We start from the raw sequence: 25,677 nt of genomic DNA, 5'->3' as shown, positions 1-25,677 counted from the left end.
AGGGACCAAACACCTAACACAAGAGACACTCACTGGCTTTTTATTTTTCTGAGCTGACAGGAGAGAGTGGCTTATACAAGTTGGCCCTTTTAGTGTGACCCAATTCAACAAACACTTATGCTTTTGTCTTATTCGGTGACTAATGCTGTTTCTCCTTTAAGCTGCTGATGCTGCTCTGTAAATCATTTAAGACCAGATGAGAAAGCCTCCCTGCTCTCAAGATTCCCGAGGTTAACAATCACAGCTTTCTTTGTCTCTCCCACACTGCTCAGCATGGTTCTGGGCCTATGAGAAGTGCCCAATAAGCACCTAATGAATAAGCCAATGAACGGAGCTCCAAGAGGAACTTCTGAAGGACATATCTGAATCCCGAACCCTAATTCCTTACCAGAAAAGCTTGGGACTGCAGAGAATGGCACAGTTTCGTGCCTTCTGGTCCCAAAGAGGAGATGGAGAGTAGGATTGATATTTTGAGAGCAACCTATTATCTAAACTAATTTGCTTCCCTAAAAGTATCAGAGTTTGAAGCCCCAGACAGACAGTCAAAACCAGTCCAGCCATACTAACTTACTTGCTCTTCCTAACACACAGTACTCCATCTCCCATCTGCATACCTTTGGACTAGCTGTTCCTCATGCTCAGAAAGTTCTCTAGACTCACTTGTACTCACTCTTAGAATCCTGGCCTCTTGATGAATACTTTCTTCTAGAATAGGGGTGGGAAACCTGCAGCCTCAAGGCCACATGTGGCCCTCTAGGTCCTCAAGTGCAGCTCTTTGACTGAATCCAAACCTCACAGAACAAATCCCCTTAATAAAAGGATTTGTTCTGGAAAACTTGGACTCAGTCAAAAGGCCACACCCAAGACCGAGAAGAGGCTACAGATTCCCCACCCTTGTTCTGGACTCATCTCTCAAGGGCTCTTCAAGGGGCTTTCCCCACTCTCCTGAGGAGCTGTGAGATACTATCTTCCTTTCTAGGGTTACCTTGTATCCCCTTTGTAGGCGTTGTACATGTAACTGCACATGTATATGTTGTCTCCTCCATTAGAATGTAAGTTCCATGAGGGTAAGGGCTATTTTAGCTTTTTATTTGTAGTCCTAGCCCTTACTTAACAACATTTTTAATGTATTGATTGATCCAAGCTCTACCCTTAGGCTCATTTTATGTCCTCAGGCATATATAATAAACTAGAACTCTGTTTCCTTCTCTGTAAAGTGAAGAAGAACTAGACAAATTCTAAGATCCTCTCCAGCTCAAACATTCCATAATTAGATCTAGACAATGGTTCTTCCACTTCCCAGACTGTAAAAGAGAAATTCCCATCCCTTTCCTTCCCTGAGGGGCATCAGGGATGTTGTACCAAGAGATAACCCAGTCTACACTGGTTGGGGCTGACTGTGTTATCTCCTCATACCTGCTGGGCACTGACAGCATGGTCATTGGCCTCCTGGGCAATCTGCTGGGCTTGGGAAGACTGTGCTCTCTGCTCCCTAATCTTGGTGTGGAGCTGCTCAATCCGGTCCCTAAAGTTGGTCAGCTGCTCCGTCATACCTGTCACCATCCTTTCTGTTGGAGTAAGAACCTGCTGGACCTAGGGAGGTGGAAAGGAGAAAAAGTCAGGGATGAAAGTGGGAAAAAGAGCTTCTGGCTTACCATGGCCTCCTGGGGTGTCTTCATTCTTGTCCCAAAAAATACTCCCCCCCAAATCAGCTGCTACGAAAGTTTTCTCTAACTTAGAAAATACACATTGTTCCTGCCCCAGATCTTGCCCCTCCTCCTGCTCTTCTAAGACTTGGAGCAAATGAGCATCTTTCCCATTGATGCTCTTCAAGAAGAGGCCAGGTAAGCATCTGTCAGAGCCAGACAGTGTTTGGTGCCCTTTGGTAGGGGGTTGGTGGGTGAAGGTAGGGACCAAAACTGTAATTTCATTGTTATGAGGTATTCCAAGTGAAGAAACTCCCTCTACCTGCTCTGCAATTTATTGCCTTAGAAAACTGCCTGGGACTCAGAGATTAAATGACTTGTCCAGAGTCACACAGTCTGTGTCAGAGGCAAAATTTGAATTCTGGTCTTCCTAACTCTAAGACCTACTCTTTATCCATTCTACCACACTGCCTGGTACTATTGAAAGAAAAAAAAAAAAGAATGAATATTGTAAAAGAGATTTCTCCTTGGGTACAGTTTTTAGAGGTACTAGGTGGCCTTTGAAGACTCTCCCATCTCTGAAACCTTGTGACTTCCTAAGGTAGCTCCTGAGACAATGTTGACAGCACTCAGAGGCTCACATGCCTCTCCTCCCCTTCCCCCAGAGACACTCCCTATTTTCACTAGGCTTGCTGCCTCCTTTCTGTAAGGCCTCACCTTTTTGTAGCCCTGTGAGCCAATGGTCACTTTTCTAACTTTTCCAATTTGAAGGAGCTAAAAGAGTAGAAGAAGCCGTCAATCATTGGCTCACCTCAGTGATCCGGTCCTGAAGGAGTCCCAGGGAGCGACTGGTACCTTGCATGGTGTTCTCCGCCTCCTGAAGAGCTACTGTGCCCTGGCGCAAGTTCTCCACCACATCCTCCACCTGACCCTCCACGGCAATAGCACGGCTCCTAACACATGATTACAGTTAGTGGAAGGGAAAGGGAGAGAAGAGAAAAAGAGGAGAACCTGGGCTCCCATCCCACCACTTCTCAAACCCAGCAAGAGGTTAAGACAACTGAATGGGTTGATTTATTTTTCTGGATGCCCCCACTCAAGGGCAAATATTATACCGCTAAAAAAGTTAGAAACCCCCCCAAAAAAAATAGGCATCTTGAACCACCCCTTTCCATATTCCAGAACCTGGACTTGTAAGGGCATAGGTCCTTAATGCTAATAATAATAATAATAATAATAATAATAATAATAGCAGCTAACATTTATATAGTGCTTTAAGGTTAACAAAGTGCTATTGCATATGTTATATCATTTGAGGGAAAAAATTATAAAAATGACCAAAAAATAAGCCCCTAACTTATTCAAATATTCATATAAATCACTTTGCATGAAAAGACCAGTCAACAAAATCTACTATTGGTGGAAATAGCAATTGACTTGGGAATCAAAAGATCTGGGTTAGAAGCCCAAATTTCCCACTTCCTAGTTGTGGAATCTAATTATGGAATTTAGGCAAATTACTGAAATCTCTCTTTGCATCAGTTTCTCCACCTTTAAGATAACCAGATGATTCCAAATTTCCACCTAGAAAATAACTAGATGATTCCAAATTTCCCTTTGCAGTGTTGATATTCTGTTATGTGACAACAGATGTCAGATAGAGACTGGGCAGATGTAGATGTGGGCAGGTACATCTGAGATGTTTGGGTTTGGTTTGGTTTTAAACAAGATTTCCAGCCAGGAATACAGGGCAATAGGTATATTTGTATGTATATGCAATGCATGAGTGTCATTAAGCTGTTGCTGACCTTGAATTCCTTGTAGTACCACTAAACTACCCCCACCCAAGAATATTCAAGGTATCAATTTGTGGCAAAATCCATACTCATCATCCTCCATGGTAGAGTCCTTAATAGGCAAAGGCTCATCATTATCATCACCATGACTAACATTTATATAGCTCTTTAAGGTTTACAATGTACTTTACATATAGAATCTTTTTTGTTCCTCATAACAACCCTGGGAGGTAAGTACTGTTATTATTTCCATTTTACAGATGAAGAAAGTGAGGCTGAGAGAAAGTAAGTGACTCATGTAAGGTCACACAGCTAGCAAGTTTCATAGGATTATAGTATTTAGAGCTAGAAGGAAATAAGAGATAATCTTGTACTTTCCCCTCATTACTCCCCCACCCAACCTAGGTCCTAAAGTTATTATTTCCCTAGGACAAATTGGAAGATTATAAGTGACAAGGAAGAAGCCAAAAGGGTCAAGACTTGGGGCAGCTAGGTGGCGCAGTGGACAGAGTGCCAGGCCTGGAGTCAGGAAGATTCATTTTCCTGAGTTCAAATCTGGCCTCAGACACATGACACTTACTAGCTGCATGACCCTGAGCAAGTCACTTAACCCCAATAGCTTCACACACACAAAAAAAGGGTTAAGCCTTACCTGGCCAATTCTGCCTCCTCCTGCAGCTTCCGAGCTCGAGTGATGTCCTGCTTGGTCTGAGACAGAATCAGGTCCACATTAGGCAATCTGGCTGCAATGGCCTGGATTTCATTCATCTTCCGAAGGACTGTTGCTGAGTCCGTGGGCAGCCAGAGAGCCAAAACTGACTCACTGATCTCCTGGATGGTGGCTGCATCTGTGCTGGGGTCTGGAAGGCAGATGCCGGCCAGGTGTGAGGGACTCTCCCTCCACCCTCTTCTCAAAGGGTCAGAGACCCTTGGATCCAAGGAAAAATCACACACTACCCCAACCTAGAAGTATCCCTTTCCTGACAGCCACAAGGAAGTATACTGCTTCCACTGAGTTAGGGTGGGAGACCAGAACTCCTAGGTTTCAGGCAGGGAAGACCTTATTTATCTGGAAGGCTGAAGCCTAACTCTTAAAGCTTGCTTCTGGCCATTACAAAAGTAATATTAACAACACAATATAATGAATATTACTCATAATAATACGGTGCTTTGATGTTTATAAAGCATTTTCCTCACCCCCACCCCGTGAGGCTACACATGTATTTTTATCTCTATTTTACAGATGAGGAAACTGAGGTTTACAGGGGATGTGACTTGCTCAAAGTCACACAACTAGTGTAAGAGATAGCACTGGAACCCAGGTCCTGCTGGGGTTGCCTTCCCAAGCACCTTGCTACCTGTACAGATAGAAAGAGGTGAGCTCTCACATCAGATTAACAAGGAATTCTTCCTCTCTAGGAAGTAGACCTCTTCTAGAGGGTTTGGTCAAGCTTAACACAAAGTCCAAAAACCCTAGTTTAAGAATCTCAGTTCGGCCCTGACCTTTTAGCAAATCATTTGAGCCTCAATTTTCCTATTTGTTATTATTTTTTTTTAATTTTCCCTTTTGAAACAGAAAGAGCTAGAGAGCAGCTAGGTGACGCAGTGGACAGAGCGCCAGGCCTGGAGTCAGGAAGATTCATTTTCCTGAGTTTAAATCTGACCTCAGACACTTACTAACTCTGTAACCCTGGGCAAGTCACTTAACCCTGTTGAACTCAGTTTCCTCATCTCTAAAATGAGCTGGAGGAGGAAATAGCACCTTGCCACACCACACTAATATCTTGCCCCAAAAAACCCAAATGAAGTCATGAAGAGTCAGACGGGACTGAAACAACTCAACAGCAACAACAACAGAGAGAGAAAATGTGTTCTCCCTGCTTCTTCCCACTCATGGTGACGTTTGTGGACATTAGTAATAGATAGGAAGGTGCTTTGGGCTCTTTGGAATGATGCTATATAGAACCAAGAACTGTAATAATAGCTATGCTGTTCCTCCAGATGGTAATAATTGGGCCTGTGGCCAAAAAGATTTCCAGAGAGGGACCAGGAAATATTGTTACTAATAACAGCAATAACAGAAATAGTAATCATGCATTTGTTTGGCACTTTAACTTTTCACATCCACATCTTACTTGATCCTCGTAACAGCCCTGTGAGGCAGGTATTATCATCCTCATTTTACAGATAGGGAAACTGAGGTAGAGAGACAGCAAAAGGCCTTGCCCACCCAAGGTCATGTAGCAAGTCAGTAGCAGAACTGGGAAATCAGAGTCCAGGGATCTCTTGACTAACACCCCCCTGCCTCATGGCCCATTAGCAAAACTCAGGTCAGGACCCTAACGGGAAAGGGATGGAGAATGCACTCACTCACCAGTGAGAAAGTCCCGGACCTGCTGGATGAGGAGGCGGGTGCGCTGGACGTCCTCCTCCATCTGAGAACGGCTGTTGCTCACCTGAATCTCCAAGCGCTGGGCATCTGTCTGGATCTGGGTGGCAGCTTCTTCTGCTTCCCTGATCTAATAATGGACGTGGAAGTAAGACAGACAAGGGCTCACATTTCAAGAGATCCCCTGTCCATCCTTTTAATTGACCCCCCCCCCGAAAAATAAATCTGGGAAATCCCCTGTCTCTTAACTCCTACCCAGGTAGCATTTGAAATTGCCAGATAGCTATGGCCCTAGAAGAGATTAGTGTTCACAGGGGGCACTGACCAACAGACTGAAAACAAAGGCTAGGAATTCTCACCTTTCATATGATATGTGACCTTTCTAAAGCTACCCGAGATCACATCATAGCAGGACAGGTTCAAGAGACGGAGGTTTTTAGCCTAACAAAGAAAAAAAGTGTAGGGGGCAGCTAGGTGGTGAAGTGGATAGAGCACCGGCCCTGGATTCAGGAGGACCTGAGTTCAAATTCGGCCTCAGACACATAACACTTACTAAGCTGTATGATCCTGGGCAAGTCACTTAACCCCATTGCCTAGCAAGAAAGAAAGAGGGGAGAGAGAGAGAGAGAGAGAGAGAGAGAGAGAGAGAGAGAGAGAGAGAGAGAGAGAGAGAGAGAGAGAGAGAGAAAGAAAGAAAGAAGAAGAAAGAAAGAAAGAAAGAAAGAAAGAAAGAAAGAAAGAAAGAAAGAAAGAAAGAGAAAAAAATCTAGGCTAGGGGTAAGGGAAAGCACAACATGATAATTGTTTTCAAGTCTTTGGCTGCCTTGTAAAAGAATTAGGCCCTTGTTCTGCTTGGCCTCAGAGAGCAAAACTAGGAGCAACTAGGTGATAATTCTAGAGAAGTGGATTTATACTCCACAAAAGGAACATCCTCCTAATAATTATAGCCAGTCAAAAAAAAAAAGGAATGGGCTGCTTCAAGAGGTCATCACTGGAGGGCTGCAACTGTAGGCTAAAAGATACTTTGCATGGATGAATTAGGCCAGATGGTCCCTTCCAATTCTAAGATTCTACACTCTCCTGTCAGTTTCCTTGGCTATAAAATGGAGGTGAGAATAAGCCTGATCTCCTTTCTAGGGGTTACAGCAAGTGTACTCAGGATCCCTGGGCTTTTCTGTCCATCTCTCTCCTTTCTGAACAACTCATACCTACCATCTGCCTGGTTTGTTGGAGCTGAGCATTGAAGTCCTGGAGCTGTTGGGACACCTGCTTAGCAGTCCTGAAGGCACCGCCTGCCCGCCGGAGGATGCCTCTACAATCAGCATCACAGGCTGTGCCATTGTCTCGGGGACACAGCATCCCTTGGCATTGCCCTGGGGTACAGGTCTCCTGCCTTGTGGTCCCGCAAATCTGCCATGGGAAAGAGGGAGAATCAGGAAGGCCTCCTACCCATCACCCTTGCTGAAACCAACCCACTCAAAGACTGCCCCAACCCACTCCCAGAAAACAAATGGCTGACCATTACCATGGCAACAATGGACCAGAAATTTGTCTCCATAGCAACCACTGAGCATATGGGGGATAGGGGTTTATAATGGTTGAGGGGAGGAGAAGAAAGTACAAAGAATAGGGAGAATTTGAAGAGAAACGTGAGTCAACAATGGGGGTGTCCAAGGCACAAGGTGGGTGGGGGGAGGTTCTTGGTGATGAGGAATGCTCTTCTTAGAATCCCTCCCAAGACCTGAGGGACTCACCTTGTTGAGGGTGGGTGTCAGATTGGGAAAGGAAGCCATTTGTTGCCTCAAGGTCTGGAGCTGTGGCCCCCCAGCACCTCCAGTTCCTTCCACCTGCCTCTCCAGCCTTTCGGCTTCTCTCCGGCTGTTATGGGCCTGGAGCAGCAGGTTGGAGCTGCTAGCAATACGCTGAGCAGCTTGGGAAGACATCTGGTAGGCAGAGTTCAACATCCGGAAGGAACCTGCAGGGCAAGAAAGGGGATGAACTACCTTATGGAAGCGGGAGAGCCCTGAAGAGGAAGATGGAGACAGCAGAGGTGGCATCCTGGGCCACTCAAAGGGCTTGTGCACTTTTACCCGAGGGGTCCGTGCTACTAATTCTCTCAAACTGTTCTCTCTTGTTCTGATACTGGATGAGGAGGAGCTTAAGACTTCTGTCCAGATTCTCCAGGTCTTCCAAAAGGGAATCTGACTCCCCTTCTAAGGGCAGATCTGTCCTCAGACTCTGGAGGATCCTCCTGTGGGGAGACAGGGTGCTGTTAATGAGGGGCAGAATATGGGCTTCTGCCTTCCTTCCTCCCTTGCCCTGGCCAGCCACCTCCCATCCTAAGAAGAAGTCTCAGCTAAGTTACAAAGCAGGAACCAAGGAAAGGTCAAGGGGCGTATATCATCCATAGGCTAGAAATTCAGACTCTAGCTAATCAAAAGCAGAGGCAAAGATGTCTCCCAAAGCAGCGGCCATCGCCAGTTAGTCTGTGAGACCTCTTTCTTTCATTTGATTCTATGACTTCCTCATGGATAAGTCTTGTGATCTCCTAAGCATCAGTTTCAACAAATTCAAATGGACATTTATTAAGTACTTACTTCATATAAATCTCAGTGCTAGGTCCTAGGAATACAAAGACAAACACGAAATAGTCCCTGCTCTCATAGAAGAGTTGGGCAATGATAATAATACATTTACTATCCACCTCACTTCAATTGTTTAGCATAGTGCCTAGAACATAGAAAGCACTTAATAAATGCTTATAGGCCAACTGACTGTTATAAAACAATTTTAAATCATGGCAGATGGATAGTGCAGTGGCTAGAGAGAGTACTGGGCCTTGAGTCAGGAAGACCTGAGTTCAAATCCAACCTCAGACACTTACTAACTGTGTGACCCTGAGCAAGTCACTTAATTTCTCTTTGCCTTGGTTTCCTCATCTGTAAAATGGGGATAATAATAGCTCTTACCTCCAAAGGTTGTTGTGAGGATTAAATGAGATAAAAATTGTAAAGGGTTGCATTCAATGCCTGGCATATAGTAGGTGCTATATAAATGTTACCTATTATTACTTGAATCAAATGAGATAATAATTGGAAAGCACTTGGGACAGTGCCTGGCACAGAGTAAGCACTATAGAAATGTTAGTTATTATTCTTATACTGGCTTCTAGAATACTGCCCTCCTCTGCTTGTTCTCCTACTTTGCCTGTTGCTTCTTCTCTCTCTCATGAAATGTCTCCTCTCTTTCCTCCCACCTCCTAACTGTAGGCATTCCCCAAGACTCAGCCCTTGTCCCACTGTTTCCTTCTCTCCACACTTTCTCTCAGCAAAGCCATTGCTCCTCCAAGGGCATCTAGCTCAACCTGCATTTGAACTTGCAAGGGATCATCCAGCCTGCCCCTGAAGACCTCTGGTGATGGGGAACTACTTCTGGAGACAGCGGATCCCAAATGCAAGGCCTTCCATCAAGGGGTCCAACCTTCCCTAGCCAATCTTTTATCTCATCGTTGCTCAACATGGCAGCTGTGCCATAGTGAACAATGGACCGGACTTGAAATTGGGAGATACGGGTGTGAATCCCTGCTTGGCCACATACCTCCTACGTGACCTTGAACAAGTCACTCCTCTACTTAGACCTTTAGCGACCTTATCTATAAAGTGGAAATAAACACTTTTACTACGTACCTCTCAGAGGGTTGTCGTGAGAACCAAATGAGAAGAAAGATGTCAATAAGTGACCCCCTGAATGTCAGTAAGTTAAGTGACTCACTCCCCATCATGTAGTGTCCAAGATAGGATTTGAAACTCAATCTTCCTGGCTCTCAGTTCAGCATTCACACTAAGCCACTCTGCCTGAAATTATTATTTGTAATATTTTTTAAAATATTTGTAAAAAAAAAAACTAGTAACTGCCCTAGCTTACAGGGACATATATTATAAGGCTTATTTTTTTAAATTTCTTTATTCTTTTTATTTATTTATTTATTTATTTATTTGTTTGTTTGTTTATTTATCTATCTATCTGTCTATTTATTTATTTATTTGTTTATTTATTTGTTTATTTATTTATTTATTTATTTTGGTTAGGCAATGGGGTTAAGTGACTTGCCCAGGATCACACAGCTAGTATTACACGTCTGAGGCCAGATTTGAACTCAGGTCCTCCTGAATCCAGGGCCAGTGCTCTATCCACTGCTCCACCTAGCTGCCCCAGGCTTATTTTTTAAAAAGCAAAAAAGGATGTAGGCAATTTACAAGCAACATTCAATCATCCTAATCACATGTACCTGGTGTTTTACATCTATGTAATATATATACAATATACATATACATATATTTATATATACACACATAAATATACACATATACATGTGTATATATGCGTGTATATGTGTGTGCATGTATATATACACATTTACATATATACATACATGCTTTATGGTAACAAAATGCTTATATTTTTATATAGATTATCCCATTTGAGCCTCACAAGAGCCCTGTAACCTCAATAGGGAAAATAGTATTATTTCCATTTTATGGATGAGGAAACTGAGGCCCAGAGAGCTCTTAACTTTTTTTGTGTCATGGAGCCCTTCAACAATCTGTTGAAGCCTATGGATCCCTTCCCACAAAAATGTTTTTAAATGCATAAAATAAAATACATAAGATCACCAAGGAAATAAGTTATATTGAAATTATGATGTAAATTGTTTTCCCACCCAAGTTCACAGACCTCTGAAATGAATGCTTGGTGGGGCAGAGGGAAGGGAGGTCAGAGAGGGGTTATGTGGTCCACAGGTAAAGAATCACTCCTCCAAGGCGGACTTCAGAAAAACCTGGAAAGACTTACATGAACTGATACCAAGAGAAGCGAGCGGAACCAGGAGAACATTGTACACAGTAACAGCAACATTGGGCGATGACTAACTTTGAAAGACTTAGCTCTTCTCAGCAATGCAAGGATCTAAGACATCTCCAAAAGACTCATGATGGAAAATGCCATCCACATCCAGAGAAAGAACTAGGGAGTCTAAATGCAGATCAAAGCATACTGTTTGCTCTTTTGTTTTTCTTCCTTCTTGTGGTTCCTCCCATTGGTTCTAATTCTTCTTTACAACATGACTAATGTGAAAATATTTTAGTATGAATGTATATGTAGAACCTACATCAGATTGCATGCCGTGTTGGGGAGGGGGAAGGGGGAGACAATTTAAAACTCAAAATCTTACGGAAGTGAATGTTGAAAACTAAAAGTAAGTGAATTTTAAAAAAGAATCCCTGCTGCAGAGCACAGGGATCATCTAATGCTAACTCTTGCCTTTGTCTACGGTAGTCAGCAGCCACAACAGTATTGAATACCAGGCCGCCTTCTCTCCGATCAGAGGCATAGCTGCTTTCTCTGACTGTCAGTCTGTGTGGTCTCAAAAAAAAAAAGCAGACTAATTTTAGTATCACCTGAAGCAAACAGAAAGCTAAATGGGGCGTGGGGTTTGTCATCCATTCTAAAGCCAAATACAAAAGTATTTTTAGATAGCTTATTCTAAGATAAGATATTCTGCCTCTGGGACACCAGCAAATCCATTTTCTCCTGGGACACAGATCATGACTGTGCCGGTCTCAAAGGAGATGGCCGTCCCAGCTGCTTCTTCTCTACTACCTTAAAGACCTGGTCTGTCTTAAGCCTGATGCCTACCGCACCTTAGTCAAACAGAAAGAAGACTGGACAAAGTCTGGGGAGAAACCCTACCCTACGCTATAGTCTCCTATCTCTAAATTAATGTCCCCACGTAGAACTGCAGGCATCCACGTAGACCTTCTCTTCTCTCCTTTTACATATTCAGTCATTTTAGATTATGCCAACAATGTGTTTGCTTACAGGAAAGAGTAGATTCACAAATTGTACTCCTCATCCTGCAGGCTTGTTTTGAGAAAAGAGCTTTGTAAACTTTAAATGGAGGCAGCTCGGTGGTGCAGGGAATAGAGCGCTGGGCCTGGAGTCAAGAAGACTCATCTTCCTGAATTCAAATCTAACCCCAGACACCTACTAGCTGTATGACCCTGGGCAAGTCTCTTAACCCTGTTTGCCTCAGTTTCCTCATTTGTCAAATGAGCTCGAGGAGGAAATGGCAAACCATTCCTATCTCTGCCAAGAAAACCCCACATGGGGTCACAAGGAGTTGGACTAAACAAATACAAATCTTAAAGGGCTAGTGAAATGTGAATTATTATTAATAGTCAGAGAAACAGCGGACTATCAAAGAATCTGTCCAACGGCTAACTAGGCAGCTCTCAAACTTCATAAAAGTATCCTAGTCTAGGGGGTTTCTTTGAACTGTATTCCATAGTCCAGCATCTCACAGTGTCTGTCATGTTCTAGAATCTCTGCAGCCAACCTGAGAAGTTTTGCTTCTCCTTGCCTGCACCCAGCCCTGGGCTCTGACCAGGTTTAGAAGCCTCACTTCACCCTCAGGCAGTCAGAAGGACACGAATACCTCGCTGGCTCTTGGCACCTCCCCCCTCACACCTGTGCTTCCTAACCCTGACATCTCATTGTCTTCTCCCTCCTCTCTTGACCCCAGGGGCAGCAAAGGCACGTAGGCGACCAACAGATTCTATTTCAACACCAAAAGCATCCTCCAAATTCACAAAGAGGCCCTAATCTCTCACATCTGGTCCCTCCCAAGAATTGTTTATTTTTCTTTTCCTGTGTACCTTTTTGTGGAATTTCAACCACGTAGGAGGGAGAACGAGGGGGAGAGTACCTGACAGAGAAGATGATATTTGCCACCTCAGTTATCTCTTGCTCTGTGACTGAGGGCGTTCGGAGGATCGCCTGGATCTGTCGAATGCTGTTCTCTGCCTCTGCCATCCGGGGGCTCAGTCGGTGCTCCTCTAGGCCAGACCCTGGCCGGAGCCCAGCTGTGGTGTTGAGCAGGGCCCTGAGACGCAGGACTTCCTCTCGGATGTTGCTATCATATGTGTGGAAGCAGGGGTGGCAGGCCACACAGACGGGGTAGTTGTCACAGAAGCCCCTCTGGCACTGGTCGCAACGGGGACCAGTAAAGCCTGGGCGACACAAGCATCGGCCTGTGGCTTTGTCGCAGCCTGGACCTTCTGTGCCCCGGAAGTCACAGTCACAGGCTGCAGATGGGGCAAGAAAAGACAAAGGAGTGAGTCCTGAGGGCAGTGGCTGAGTGCTCCTCCTAGGACGGACTCAGTGTAGTTTGGAAGAAAGAGCATCACGATTGGAAGCTCCTTGAGGACAGGGGCTGTTTCTACCTTTTTTCATCCCCAGACAGTGCCTGGCACATAGTAGGCACTTCATAAATGCTTGCTGACTTGACCATGATGGAACCCTAAATTCTGAGCCCTTGCTAACTTGATGCAGGTAGCTATGGAAAGAGCATGGCCTCTGTAACCAAAAGAGCTGGGTTCAAATCCTATCTTGACTTCCTACCACTGAGGTTACCATGAGTAAGTCACCTCTATAAACCTCAGTTTCCTTATTTGTCAAATGAGAAAAACATCATCTACTATGTCTACATACAGGGATCAAATGAACATCATTATAAATGTCATCCATTGGATTTTTCTTGGACTAAACATGTGAGTTCATTGACATAAAGAACTCCCAATGAAGAAATTCCTTCTACCAATGAATGCCAATGGGCCTTCTCTGCAACCTATCATCTTAGTCACTTTGAGCTCTGAGTTAAGGGACTTACAGATGCTCACATAGTCAGTGCATACCAGTGGTAGGACTTGAGCCCGTGTCTTCTGACCCCAAAGCTGGCTGGCTCTCTCTCCACTACATTACACTGCTTCTGATTTCACAGGGTTATTGTAAGAGAAGCACTCTGTAAACCCTAAAAGCACTCTATTGGTACAGTGGAAAGAGAGATGGATTTGGAGTAAAAGGACCGAAATTAAAATCCTGGCCCTGCCAGTTACTGAGTAACTTCGGGTCTCAGTTTCCTCATCTGTAAAATAAGGGAGGTAGACTAGATAATGATAATAGCCAACATTTCTATAGCACTTTAAGGTTTACAAAACACTTTATACATATTATCTAATGTGATCCTCACAACAATCTTGTAAAGAAGCTGTTAATATTATCCCCATTTTACAGATGAGGAATTAGGGTTAGAAAACCTAATAGGGTTAGAGTTATGGTTAGACAGTGTCTAAGGTCCTTTCCAGCTCTAAATCCATGGTCTTGTTTTTATAATCTTTGGGGTCTTGTTCCTTTTTCTTTCCAATGGGGAAAAAATATCCTCCTCTCTGCCTGACAGAAACAATGGAGATGAACTCCAGGAAATGTGGTTTCTCTCTGGAAAAGATAAAGAAATATAACACACTCAAAGTACCAGGACACATCTGGGACATTTGCTGAAATGCCAGCAGGGAATTGACTTTTAGGGCAGGTGAACAGATGGGAGATCGTTCATTCTAATGATCTTTTGCATTCACTGGGACTGGTGAAGTTTATTCTCCAGTTACAATGAATGAGCACAGCACAAATGCCAAGCAAGAGAAGCGAGCATGCACCTATTATGTAAACTTATCCGTGCATAATCACACACACACTGACACACACACACACACCATGCACTCCATTCTTACCTCTTCCACCTCTGAAGCCCTCATTTCTTTCAAAGCTTAGCTCAAGCAGCACCTGCTATGTGAGCTCATGCTTCTAGCTAGTGTCTTCTCTCTCAAAAATTACCTGGATATTTCTAATATATTTTGCACATGCTTATACAGGTGTGTGTTGTCTGCACCAACAGAATGCAGCTTCTTAAGGGCTGACACTGTTCACTTTTGTCTGTATCCCCAGCTCCCAGCACAGTGATACGTAGCTTATATGTCCTAGCACATGGCACACAGAGTTGTTATTTAGTCGTTTTTCAGTCATGTCTAACTCTTTGTGACCCCATTTGGGGTCTTCTTGGGAATGATGCTGGAGTGGCTTGCCATTTCCTTCTCCAGCTCATTTTACAGATGAGGAAACTATGACAAACAGGGTTAAGTGACTTGCCCAGGGTCACACAGCTAGTAAGTCTCTAAGGCTGAATTTGAACTCAGGTCTTCCTGACTCCAAATGTGGTGCCCTACCCACTAAGCCAGCTAGCTGCTCCTAATCATAAAATATTTATCAAACAAATGGTAGACATGCGGTCTTGCATCCATGTTCACACAGACACAATAATAATAATTGATGTTTACGCAGCATTTTATAGTTTGCAAACTGCTTTACATAGATTATGTCATTTAAGCCTCTCAAAGACCCTGTAAGATAGGCAGTAGAGGTACAACTGCATAGATGAGGACATTGAGTCTCACTGAGACCAAGTGACTCGTCCATGCTTGGACGATTAGTGACAATCTTAACTCTAGTTCCAACACTCTATCCATTACACCACCCTATCTCTCCTGCTCACTGACATTCTCATTCTCTCTCTCTCTTTTTTTCTCTCTCTGTCCCTCTCTCTCTATCTTTATCTCTCTCTGTATCTCTTTCTCTCTATCCCTGTCTCCTGCTGTCTCTATCTCTGTCTCTCTGTGTCTCTGTCTCTCTGTCTCTCTCTCTGTCTCTCTGTCTCTGTCTGTCTCTCTGTCTGTCTCTCTGTCTCTCTCTCTCTTCTCTCTCTCTCTCTCTCTCTCTCTCTCTCTCTCTCTCTCTCTCTCTCTCTCTCACATTCTACTCTGGACAGAACCTACCTCGACACCCTAAACCAAAATCTCCATAGGACCGATCAGGACACTGGCGGATGGATGCAGCACTGCACGTCGGGCCATCAAATCCTTCCCGGCATGGACACTGACCTGTGAACTATGCCAAGAGGAGAGTGCCATCAGGAGGTACCATCCCTGTCTGGCACCCCCTCCCTGAGATGGGGGCCTATAATACCCCAGGCTCTGTGAATAGTAAAGCTAAGAAGCTTTATGTAAAGGCAGGCAGCTCCACCCCACCTCTGCTTTAGACTCCAAAGTAAGATACACACGTTTTCCTCTGTGACTGCCCCCACGTAACAAGGCAGGGCCCTAAAGAAAACATGGCGAGCCTGGGCTTTGCCACACATTAGCCTCCTTAGAGAGGGGTTTCTGTGGTGTTGTTCTAACAAGTGTGAGATGGTAGAGGATCTAAGAAGCAAATCAGGTGTAGTGGAAAGAACACTGATCTGAGAAGCAAGAAACTGTAGTTCTGATCTTTTCTCTATCCTTAACTAGTTCTGTAGCCCTAAACAGACCATTTACTCTCCTTAGGTCTCAATTTCTTCACATATTGAATGAAGGGGTGAGACTGGCTGACCCCTAGGGTCCCCCCAAGTCATATTTACATTATTCTATCACTGTAACCTCAAGAACTGGTAGACATTTTTCCTTGTGTTGCTTCCAGAACAGCTGCACATAAGAAAATGATAAGTTTTATGAAGTTTTGAGGTGACCGATCTGTTGGGTTGAATTCTTCTTTTTTTAAGGTAACATCTGTATAGGTTTGGAATATCTACAGTTGTCTCATCACTGTGCAGAAAAGAAGTGAACTCTCTCCTGAGCTCTGGTCCCAAACCACTAACTGCGTATTAGACATTTAAAATTGGACGTCCCAGAAGGCATCTCAAGCTCAATGTGACCAAAACAGAATTAATTATGTCTTCCTCCAGACCCTCCCCTCTTCTCAACTTCTCTATTTCTGTCAAGAATACCACCATCACCACATTTCTGTTGCTACGTTTCATAAATCTATCCTCTTCTCACTACTCATACAGCCACCATCTTAGTGAAAGCTCTCCTAAAATTCTCCTGGACTATTACATTGGCCTTCCACTTGGTCTCCCCCCTAGTTCTTCCCTACTCCAAAACATCCCCCACATTGTTGCCAAGGTGGTTTTTCCTTTAGCACAGGTCTGATCATGCCATTCCCAGACTGAATAAATTGCAGTAATTTCCTATTGACTCTGGAATGAAAGAAATATAACCTTCTGTGTTTGGCTTTGAAAGTTCTTCACAACCTGGCCCCTCTTCATTACACATTCCTTCCCTGTCCAAACTCTGTGGTATAGACAAATTGTCCTTCTTGCTCTTCCTCTCATCTGTCGCCCCATCTCCTACCTCCATGTCTTTGCACTGGCAGTCCTCCATGACTAGAACATACTCTCACTTCGCCTGCCTCCTCATGGAATCCATCACTTCTTCAAGACTCAGATCAAGCACCACCTTTTGTTCTCCCCTCCCCACTATTGCTAGTGTTCTTTGTCTCTAAATTACTTTGGGTTTATCCTAGATTTATTCTGCATATAATTATAAATGTACATATTGTCTACCCTGAAAGTGTCTAAGCTCCTTAAAAGCAGGAACTGTTCAATGTTTGTCTGTATCTAGGGCCTGGCAGCAGCAGATACTTAATAAATCCATGTTGATTGGTTGATTGATTAGATAGAAATTTAGGCCAAATATCCTAAATCCTGCCACTCAGTTAGAAGGCTTCCTGATTGACTGAGAGAGGGCCTGGGATTGTAGGAAGGACCAATGAGATTGATTTGGGGGTGCAGTCTCAACTTCCCTAGGGGTTGTTCTGGAGTGGAAGTTTCATTCTCTTTAGAAATCACCAGTGGGTTCCCTAGCTATGGGTATCCAACAGCTAAGTGAAGTCCAGGAAATTGGAGAACAATTAGAAGTTAAGTGTCCTCCAGTCTATGACTAGGTAATTTTCTTTTTTTTCCCCACACTTCTAATTCCCATTCCTGGTGTATTATTTGTGAATTTTTGTATTCCATTTTCCTTACAAATAAACCCTAGAAAACCTACTTATGATGTGGAATATATTGTAGGTATGTGGAAGAATGAAAAGAGAGGGTGAGTAGATAACAGATTTGAGTATCCAATTATGGTGGAGGGAGAAGGGGGAAAGTAATAAGGGTTTGGGTACAGCAGACCTCTGAAGCCAGGGATATAAGTCAGCGCAGGAATTAAGAAGGTCAAGAGACTTAGTGCTTCACACAGTATTTATGATCAGGGAAAGTTTAGAAAGCTTTGAAGAGAAAAGCTTTAAAATGAAATACAAAGATCCCCTGGCTTGGTTCCAAAAATGAGCTAAGAAACTGGAATTCTTCTGACCAGAGAGAATCCTAGATTTAGAAAAACCTCCTCATTTTTTTCAGATGAGAAAATCGAGGTCCAAAGAGGTTAATTTTGACATCAGCTAAAGCCCCATCTTCTGCATTAAGGCTTTCCTGATTCCCCAATGCCAGTGACTGCCCTCCCAAACTACAATGTATTTTGCTATTTTGTATATATTTATCTTTATTCACTCTATATTTATATCACATTTATTTATTTATTTGGGGTTTTTTTGGCAAGGCAATTGGAGTTAAGCGACTTGCCCAGGGTCACACAGCTGGTAAGGGTCAAGTGTCTGGTCTGAGACCATATTTGAACTCAGGTCCTCCTGACTCCAGGGCCAGTGCTCTATTCACTGTGCCAACCAGATGCCCCCTACATGGTGTCTCCTTAGTTAGGATCCCTATCCTAAAGGATGATTGTTTCCTCCTTTCTACGGGCATTCCCAGCATTTAGCACAGTGCCTGTCACCTACTGGACATTGAATAAATACTTGTTGATTAACTGTTGATTGTTGATTTAATTGTTGATTGATTGAGTGATTTGCCCAAGGCCACAGAGGTAGGAAGTGGTAGAGATGGGATTTAGATGAGGTTTCCTAATTCCTTTTGACTGCACCTCCCTAGAGAAGCTGACCATGATTGAGCTAAGACTTAGGCTCAGTGCTGCATACATTATACCTCAGTGGGAAGGACCACCTCCCAAAGGGATGCCTGCTCCTTGCTGCTCTATCCCCTGGTGCTACCAGCTGGTCTTCCCTTCTCCACTGAGCGTACCCACCCACCCACCCCCCAGTCCCATGGGGCTCCTTTCAGCTCCTTACCTGGTTACACTGTGGGCTGTAGGAGTTGTGAGGGTCACAGTTACATGGCTCACAGCCCCTGCCACTGGCCACTTTCCAGTAATGGGGAGCACATTGATCACACTTGGGACCAACCACATTGGGCAGGCATAGGCAACGCCCAGTCTCCTCATCACAGGGCATGTCTCGCCGAGATCCCAGGATGCTACAGTCACAGCCTGCAGGACAAGAGGTGGTACCACCCCTGGGATCCCTGAGGAGTGATTCAGCGCCCCATCCCATCCCTAAAGTCCCTTGGGCTGGTGGAGACTCCCCAGAGATGCCCCTAGATGGAAAGATCCACAAAAATACCCCCTAGACGACAGACGCATTGTGGGTGCCAGGGATGGGCTGAATGCGGATTGTTCTCATGCCACTCCCCAACGTGGACAGCTCCAGCCAGCCCTGCTCTGACCCACTCCATCATCCCTTGTCTCCCATCCCTCCCTTAGCTTTACAAAGAAACCTAAGCCTGTGCTGCCACCTGCCGGAATGAAGTGGCAAAGCCTCTCAGTTTTATAGGGAGGTGATGAGGAAGCAAGAAGGCAAATAGTTAAGGGGGAGGGGGAGAAGGAAGTGGAGGCAGAGGAGGGGGAGGGGAGGAGGGGGAGGGGGGAGAAGAAGAAGAAGAAGAAGAAGAAGAAGAAGAAGAAGAAGAAGAAGAAGAAGAAGAAGAAGAAGAAGAAGAAGAAGAAGAAGAAGAAGAAGAAGAAGAAGAAGAAGAAGAAGAAGGGAGGGGGAAGAGAAATTAAGTGACTTTCCTAAGGTCATACAGTAGTAGTATCAGGTCAGGGGCTCTTTCTACTGTGTCACCTAGCTAATATGAGGTCCCCCAACCCCGGACTTCACCACCTCCTCTCCCACCTCCAGTGAGACATATCTTCTTCCCAATGCCCTCCTCCCTCATGCCCTGGCCCCCAACTTACGACTACAGCCCTGTGGGTTGGCATAGGTGAGTCCAGTGAAACCAGGCTTGCACAGGTCACAGCGTTCCCCCTTCACGTTCTCTTTGCACACACACTGTCCAGTCAGCGGATCACAGGGGGCCCCCTGCACTGCCCCATCTGGGTCACACTCACAAGCTGGGGAGAGGGTGCAGAAGCAGCATCCACAGTAAGAGTGAAGCAGAGAGAAAGAAAGTAGACTGCCCCCCCATCTCCCTTCCTCTCTGCCAATCTATAACCACCACCTCCTTCCAGACCCCACTGAAAACTACAGGTCCTCCAAAATGGAGCACAGAGAAGCAGAACAGCCTTGAAAGCTTCAGGTTGGACTTACACACTTAGAAGGAAAAGCAAACTGTACCTAACAGTTCCGCAGATTTATGTACAATCTGCTCTTCTGGTACGCATATGGAAATGCCCGTTCAATGTGGTGTTTGTTAAGTTCAGAATTTTTTTAAAAGGCCAAATTACACTTCAAGAAGCCAGCACTGACTATACACAGCAGATTCAAGGGTGTTCTTTTAGCAATAACTACATTATTTGTGCTGATATGGAAGACCTAGCTACTTTTTGGGCAGCTAGGTGGCACAGTGGAGTCAGGAAGACTCATCTTCCTGAGTTCAAATCTAGTCCCAGACACTAGCTGGGTGACCCTGGGCAAGTACTTAACCCTGTTTGCCTCAGTTTCTTCATGTGTCAAATGAGCTGGAGAATGAAATGGCAAACCACTCTAGTATCTTTGCCAAGAGAACCCCAAATGGGGAATAAAGAGTCTGAAATGACTGAACAACAATTAAAGCTACTTTTTACATGAAGCTTTATGAGTTACCTTCCTAAGGCACTGTTTTTATTCAGCCATTAGGCTGAGAGTCCCCAAGAGGCAGGAAATCATTACAATGCTAAGCAAATACTTATTGAATTAATAATAATAATAATAATAGCTAGCATTTATTGATTTAACCCTTTGAGATTTACAAAGCACTTTTACATATGGTATCTCATTTGACCCCCACAACATTCTGTGAGGTAAGTCCTATTATTATTCCCATTTTTCTGATGAGGACACTGAGGTTAGATGACTTGCCGAGGTTCACATAGCTATTAATGTCTGAGGCACAATTCAAACTCTATTCTTCCTAACTCCAAGGCGAATACTCTATCCATTGCACCAATCGGTGGAGCCTATCACCAGGCGGACTTAGCAGAGTTACCACAGCTCAGGACCCTGCTTTTTCTAGGAACCTGCTGCCTTTGTGCCAAAGGGAAGTGGTCAGACCCAACCTGAGGACCCCAGTGGAAAGAGAGAAGTAGAGATAGCAGAGCAGCCACTCACGGATGCAGGTCTCCTGGATGGGAGCACCCGGGCGGCGGTTCCGGAAGTAGTGCAGCTGACACCTCTCACAATTCTTCCCCTCGGTGTGGTCCCGGCAGCTGTCACACACACCTCCGCTCACGCCCTGGCTGGCAGCAAATACAGCTGGGTCAAAGTGGCATGTCTCTGAATGCCCATTACAGTCACACCCTGGAATGGGGAGAGAGATGTAAGCAGGAGCTGTTAGAAACAAGGCTGTGGCTCTCAAACGTTTTTTGCTCATGGCACAGGGCCATGCTTTGCCATAAAGAAGCATGGCGCACTACGAGAGAGAAAGAGGAAATCTGCATGTGCATATATAATTAATTCCAAGTCTAAGTGTCATCCCATCAGGACATCTGTGGAGAAACTCACACTGCCCTGCTTTGCCATAGCATACCCTTTGAGAACTACTGGACTAGAGGATCCTGATTTCACTAAGCCCACTTGTGGGATCCCCCAGGGAGTCACTCAATCTATGTCACTATTCTATAGTCACACACACACACACACACATACACACACACACACACACACACACACACACTTTCAGTCAAAGCTTTCACAACGGGGAGAATCTGGAATGGAAAGAATGAGAAGCAAGAGCAACAGAAAGTGTTTTAATCAATAGCTAGAGACTAAAGAGACGTGAACAGCAAACACTAGAAAATGATTTGATGGCCCCTTGGTGACATCAGGGTGTACTATTTGACTTCTTAATTGGGGTCCAGCACTAGCCAAGGGGAAGTAAAAAAGGAAGGAAGAGAGGAATGAAAAGAAGGAAGGAAGAAAAAGGAAGGAGGAGGAGAGGAAAGAAAGGGAAGAGAAGAGAAGGAAGGAAGGAAGGAAGGAAGGAAGGAAGGAAGGAAGGAAGGAAGGAAGGAAGGAAGGAAAGAAGGAAGGAAGGAAGGAGAAGAAGGAAGGAAGGAAGGAAGGAAGGAAGGAAGGAAGGAAGGAAGGGAGGAACTACAATTCAAGGACTTTCCCCCATCCCCCAGAATAAAGCTGGCTCAGGTTGCAGCCACAATGGTATGGGTTTGAGATGAAAAAGTATTGCCAAGAATGACTCTCTCTCATATGTCTGATGGGACCACTGAGGCTCAGAGAGGATCAGGGACTTCTCCTAGGGCACATAACTCCTCCGAAGAAATAAGGGATATCCCAAGCCCATAATCATACTCTGGCATTCATGAGGATTCTGGTCATCAGCAGGTTTCCAGGGCCGGTTGTTATAGAAAGGAGCACAGCGGTCACAGTTGGGACCAGCAGTATTATGCTGGCAAACGCAGACATCATGGACCTTGGAAAATGTATTTCAGTCAGTGACAATGATAATTGTCCTTCCCCTTCCTATTGTCTAAATCCTACCCATCCTTTAAAGCCCAGCACAAGCCATGCTGCCTCCATAAACTTCTCCATGACTACCCCAACCCACATTGACTCTGCATTTCTCTGAATTCCTATGGAACTCATAAGTCTGTTTAAGTGTTTCCCAAACTCATTTGGCCAAGGACACTTGGGGATTTGAAATATTTGAATGGAATTCTCAAATGCTGATCTCAGAAAGTTTAAGTGGAAGAGGATATCTATGAAAAAAATGGAGGAAATTAAGCCTATTTCCAAACAAAGGCATTTATCTATGCAATAAACATTTTTATCTCTACATAATTTATATTTCAGAGGGAAATGTCAATAGCATCACAGTTTTCCCAATATTCATTTCATGCAACGCATTACACTTCCATGGCACGTGATTTGTGAAATGGTAGTCGATACCCACAGTTTAGTATTTAATCTCACTTCGCCTTGTATCGTTTGTTATCATTTATTTAATGGGTGTAGCTCTTACCTCCCCAACTAGACTATAAACTCTTTGAGGGCATGGATCTCACATGTCACCTAGCACAGTGCTAGGCACATGCCAAGCCTCAGTAAATGAACCATGGAATCCTGTTGTTGGAAGGGACAGAGAGGTTAACAAATATAATCCCTCATCTGATGCAGGAATAACCTCTGGAGCATTCTGGAAAAGCGACTGTCCAGCCTCTGCTCGAAAACCTACTAGGATTAGGAGCTCACTGCTCATGAGGCAGTCCATTCCATCTAGGGGCAACTCGCATTTTAGAAAGATCCTCCTCAGAGGGAGCAAAAATATGTGCTGATTGACTGAATGATTCTATATGCTTGTCTTACGATGCTCCCTCTTTCCAGCCCAGCAACAGATTGGTTTATCTGGCCAATGGTGTTGCTATAGTTACAATGAATTTACACACGAGATTCAGCTGAGCTCATATCATCCCATTTTACAACTAAAACCCCTCTCATATTCCACCTCAACCCCTTCAAAATTAGGGAAGGGAAGGCTATGCCCCTATTTTATGGTTGGGAAAACAAAGACATGGAGGAGTGAGTTGCCCAAAGCATACAATGGATCAAGCTGAACCAGGATTATATGCTTTCTCCACTAGATCTTGCTGGCTGGATAAGAGTGTCTCCCATGCTCCCTCCCTTGCCTCCTCTCATGACATTCTAGTTCTCCTCCCTCTCCAGGGCTGTTACCTGTACTCTAGCTGAGGGGTCGGCAGGTGTGCCAGGGAGAGGAGCACAGCGGTCAGCATGGCCATGGCAGAGGCAGCTCCCCTGCAACCGCAGCTGGGACACAGCAAAGTAGGCACTGGGTGGGTGGTAACCTCTCTGGGGCACTGGAGCAAGCCTGGTGAAGTTGACTCTCAAGTTGGTAATTTCCCCCAGCTCTGTGCAAAACAAACAGAGAGGGGAAGATGGAAGGAGGGAAGAAGAAAGGAAAGAATGGAGCAGGAGGAGGAAGAAGAAGAGAAAGGAAGGGAGGGAGGGAGAGAGGGAGGGAAGGAGGAAGGAAGGAAGAAGGAAGGAAGGAAGGAAGGAAGGAAGGAAGGAAGGAAGGAAGGAAGGGAGGGAGGAAGGAAGGAGGAAGGAGGGAAGGAGGGAAGGGAGAGAGGAAGGGAGGAAAGAAAGGTGAGAAAATAAGGAAGAAGCAAAAGGAACATGAGAGATAAAGCACCGTGGAAGAACAAAACGTTAATCATTTCGGGCAAGAGAGAAGGGCATAGGGACCAAGTCCCTTGCCCCCTTTGGCTTCATATCACTGGTACCAGGATCCTTCTGATCTCCCTGCTTGATCTCACAGAGCATTTGCTTTCTTATGCTTTTGTCGTATAATTTTGCATGAGTTTTTGTGTATGTGTCATATCCATCAAAATGCAAAGGAAAGAGCAATAACTATGCAATCAGAGAAGTGGGCTGGGGGTGCACTTACTACCTCTGTGACCCTGAGCTAGTCATTCTGCCTCAATGATCTCACTTCCTCCATCTCTAAAATGAAGGATTTGGACTAGATGTTCTTCTGAGCTCTCTCCTAGCTCCAAATCTGTGATGCTATGACCCTTCCGCTATAATGAAAGCTACATGAGAAATTATTTCACTTCTGCTTTGTGATGAATACCTTTCCCCTATCTCTCCCCGGGCCTAGCATTGTCTTTATCATTTGGGGGAGGAAGTGCAGCTAGCATGGAGGGGAGAGGGAAGGAAGGTCTAGACCTCTGCACATATGGAGCTCTTGGCACAGAAACTTCCTCTGTTGATGCAACGGTTCCATAAATTATAGCCCTAGGCAGTTGCCTAGGAAGGCATTGTCAAACTCAGGGCCACAAAATTCTGTCCAAATCAGATTAAAATGTGATTGGGAAATGTTTAACAAAATAAACAAAAATGCAGTGTAACAAAGATTATGTTAATTTGTGGTTTTAATTTTGGCCCAAGGGATCTGTTTCTATTTCAATTGGACACAGCTGGCTTAGGCCACTGAGATTTGTCCCTGGTCACTCAACTAGTATGGATCAGAGGCAGAATGGGAACTCAGATCATGCTGATTCTAAAACCCCAAACTGGCTCTTTGTTCACTATGTCATACCAATGAACTGAATTTTAATTCTAATGTTTCCAAACTCCCCCCAAAGGCAATCCCTCTACCCACCAATAGCTAAGGGTGACAGACAATGTAATGTTTAGATTTTGTAGGTCTCTAGGGCCTTTTTTCCAGCTCCCTCCTCCCTTCCAGTTTGAGGTGGCAAAATATAGTCTCCTCTACCCCACCCAACCAGACTCCATTACAGAGAAGAAATGGCTTCACTGACCATGAATCTTCTGATTCTGAGTGGCCTGAATCCCAGATGCTAAGTCCAAAATGTTGAGGTGAACCTATAGTGAAAGAAGGAAAATGTCTTCATGGGGTAGGAATTTGTTTTGCTTTAAGACATATATGTATTACAAGGGTTTTGTTGTTGGGTTTTTTTTTCTTTTCCCAGTGGGCAGAGAAGGAGAAGTGGGGCTAGACAAGGGATTCTCTAACAAAAAAAAAGAAAAGAAGGAAAGAAAAAATGGCCATTGAAGCTGTTTCTTTTAATGCAGAGAAGAAAACAGAATCTCAGCCAGAAAGAATCAAAGACAAGCAGGAACAATCCGGTAACCACAGGTTGGATTTATTATATACTTAAAAAAGAAAAGCAAGCAATACACAATAGAGACAATTTCACGTACAATTCTCTTTTCT

General features: G+C 44.5%; 1 protein-coding gene across 2 annotated transcripts in view; it reads right to left on the bottom strand.

The window, feature by feature from the left end:
• LAMB3 (laminin subunit beta 3) overlaps positions 1 to 25,677 on the bottom strand; it is a 64,092-nt gene that overhangs the window by 5,475 nt on the left and 32,940 nt on the right. For both annotated transcript variants that reach the window (XM_021007881.2, XM_021007882.2), the window contains 15 exons: positions 25,262 to 25,325; positions 23,649 to 23,842; positions 22,269 to 22,389; positions 21,072 to 21,260; positions 19,721 to 19,876; positions 18,777 to 18,973; positions 15,554 to 15,665; positions 12,595 to 12,973; positions 7,922 to 8,082; positions 7,586 to 7,806; positions 7,044 to 7,241; positions 5,817 to 5,961; positions 4,095 to 4,302; positions 2,458 to 2,599; positions 1,417 to 1,593 (listed from right to left, as the gene is read on the bottom strand). In XM_021007881.2, the coding sequence (XP_020863540.1) occupies positions 1,417 to 1,593; positions 2,458 to 2,599; positions 4,095 to 4,302; positions 5,817 to 5,961; positions 7,044 to 7,241; positions 7,586 to 7,806; positions 7,922 to 8,082; positions 12,595 to 12,973; positions 15,554 to 15,665; positions 18,777 to 18,973; positions 19,721 to 19,876; positions 21,072 to 21,260; positions 22,269 to 22,389; positions 23,649 to 23,842; positions 25,262 to 25,325 (2,664 nt within the window). The remainder of the gene's footprint in view (positions 1 to 1,416; positions 1,594 to 2,457; positions 2,600 to 4,094; positions 4,303 to 5,816; positions 5,962 to 7,043; positions 7,242 to 7,585; positions 7,807 to 7,921; positions 8,083 to 12,594; positions 12,974 to 15,553; positions 15,666 to 18,776; positions 18,974 to 19,720; positions 19,877 to 21,071; positions 21,261 to 22,268; positions 22,390 to 23,648; positions 23,843 to 25,261; positions 25,326 to 25,677) is intronic.

This window comes from Phascolarctos cinereus, unplaced genomic scaffold (assembly GCF_003287225.1).
Source record: "Phascolarctos cinereus isolate Bilbo 61053 unplaced genomic scaffold, phaCin_HiC Scaffold_5;HRSCAF=322, whole genome shotgun sequence".
Taxonomy (NCBI): domain Eukaryota; kingdom Metazoa; phylum Chordata; class Mammalia; order Diprotodontia; family Phascolarctidae; genus Phascolarctos; species Phascolarctos cinereus.
The sequence above is the reverse complement of the archived record's forward strand: the minus strand, read 5'-3'. Positions and strand labels throughout refer to the sequence as shown.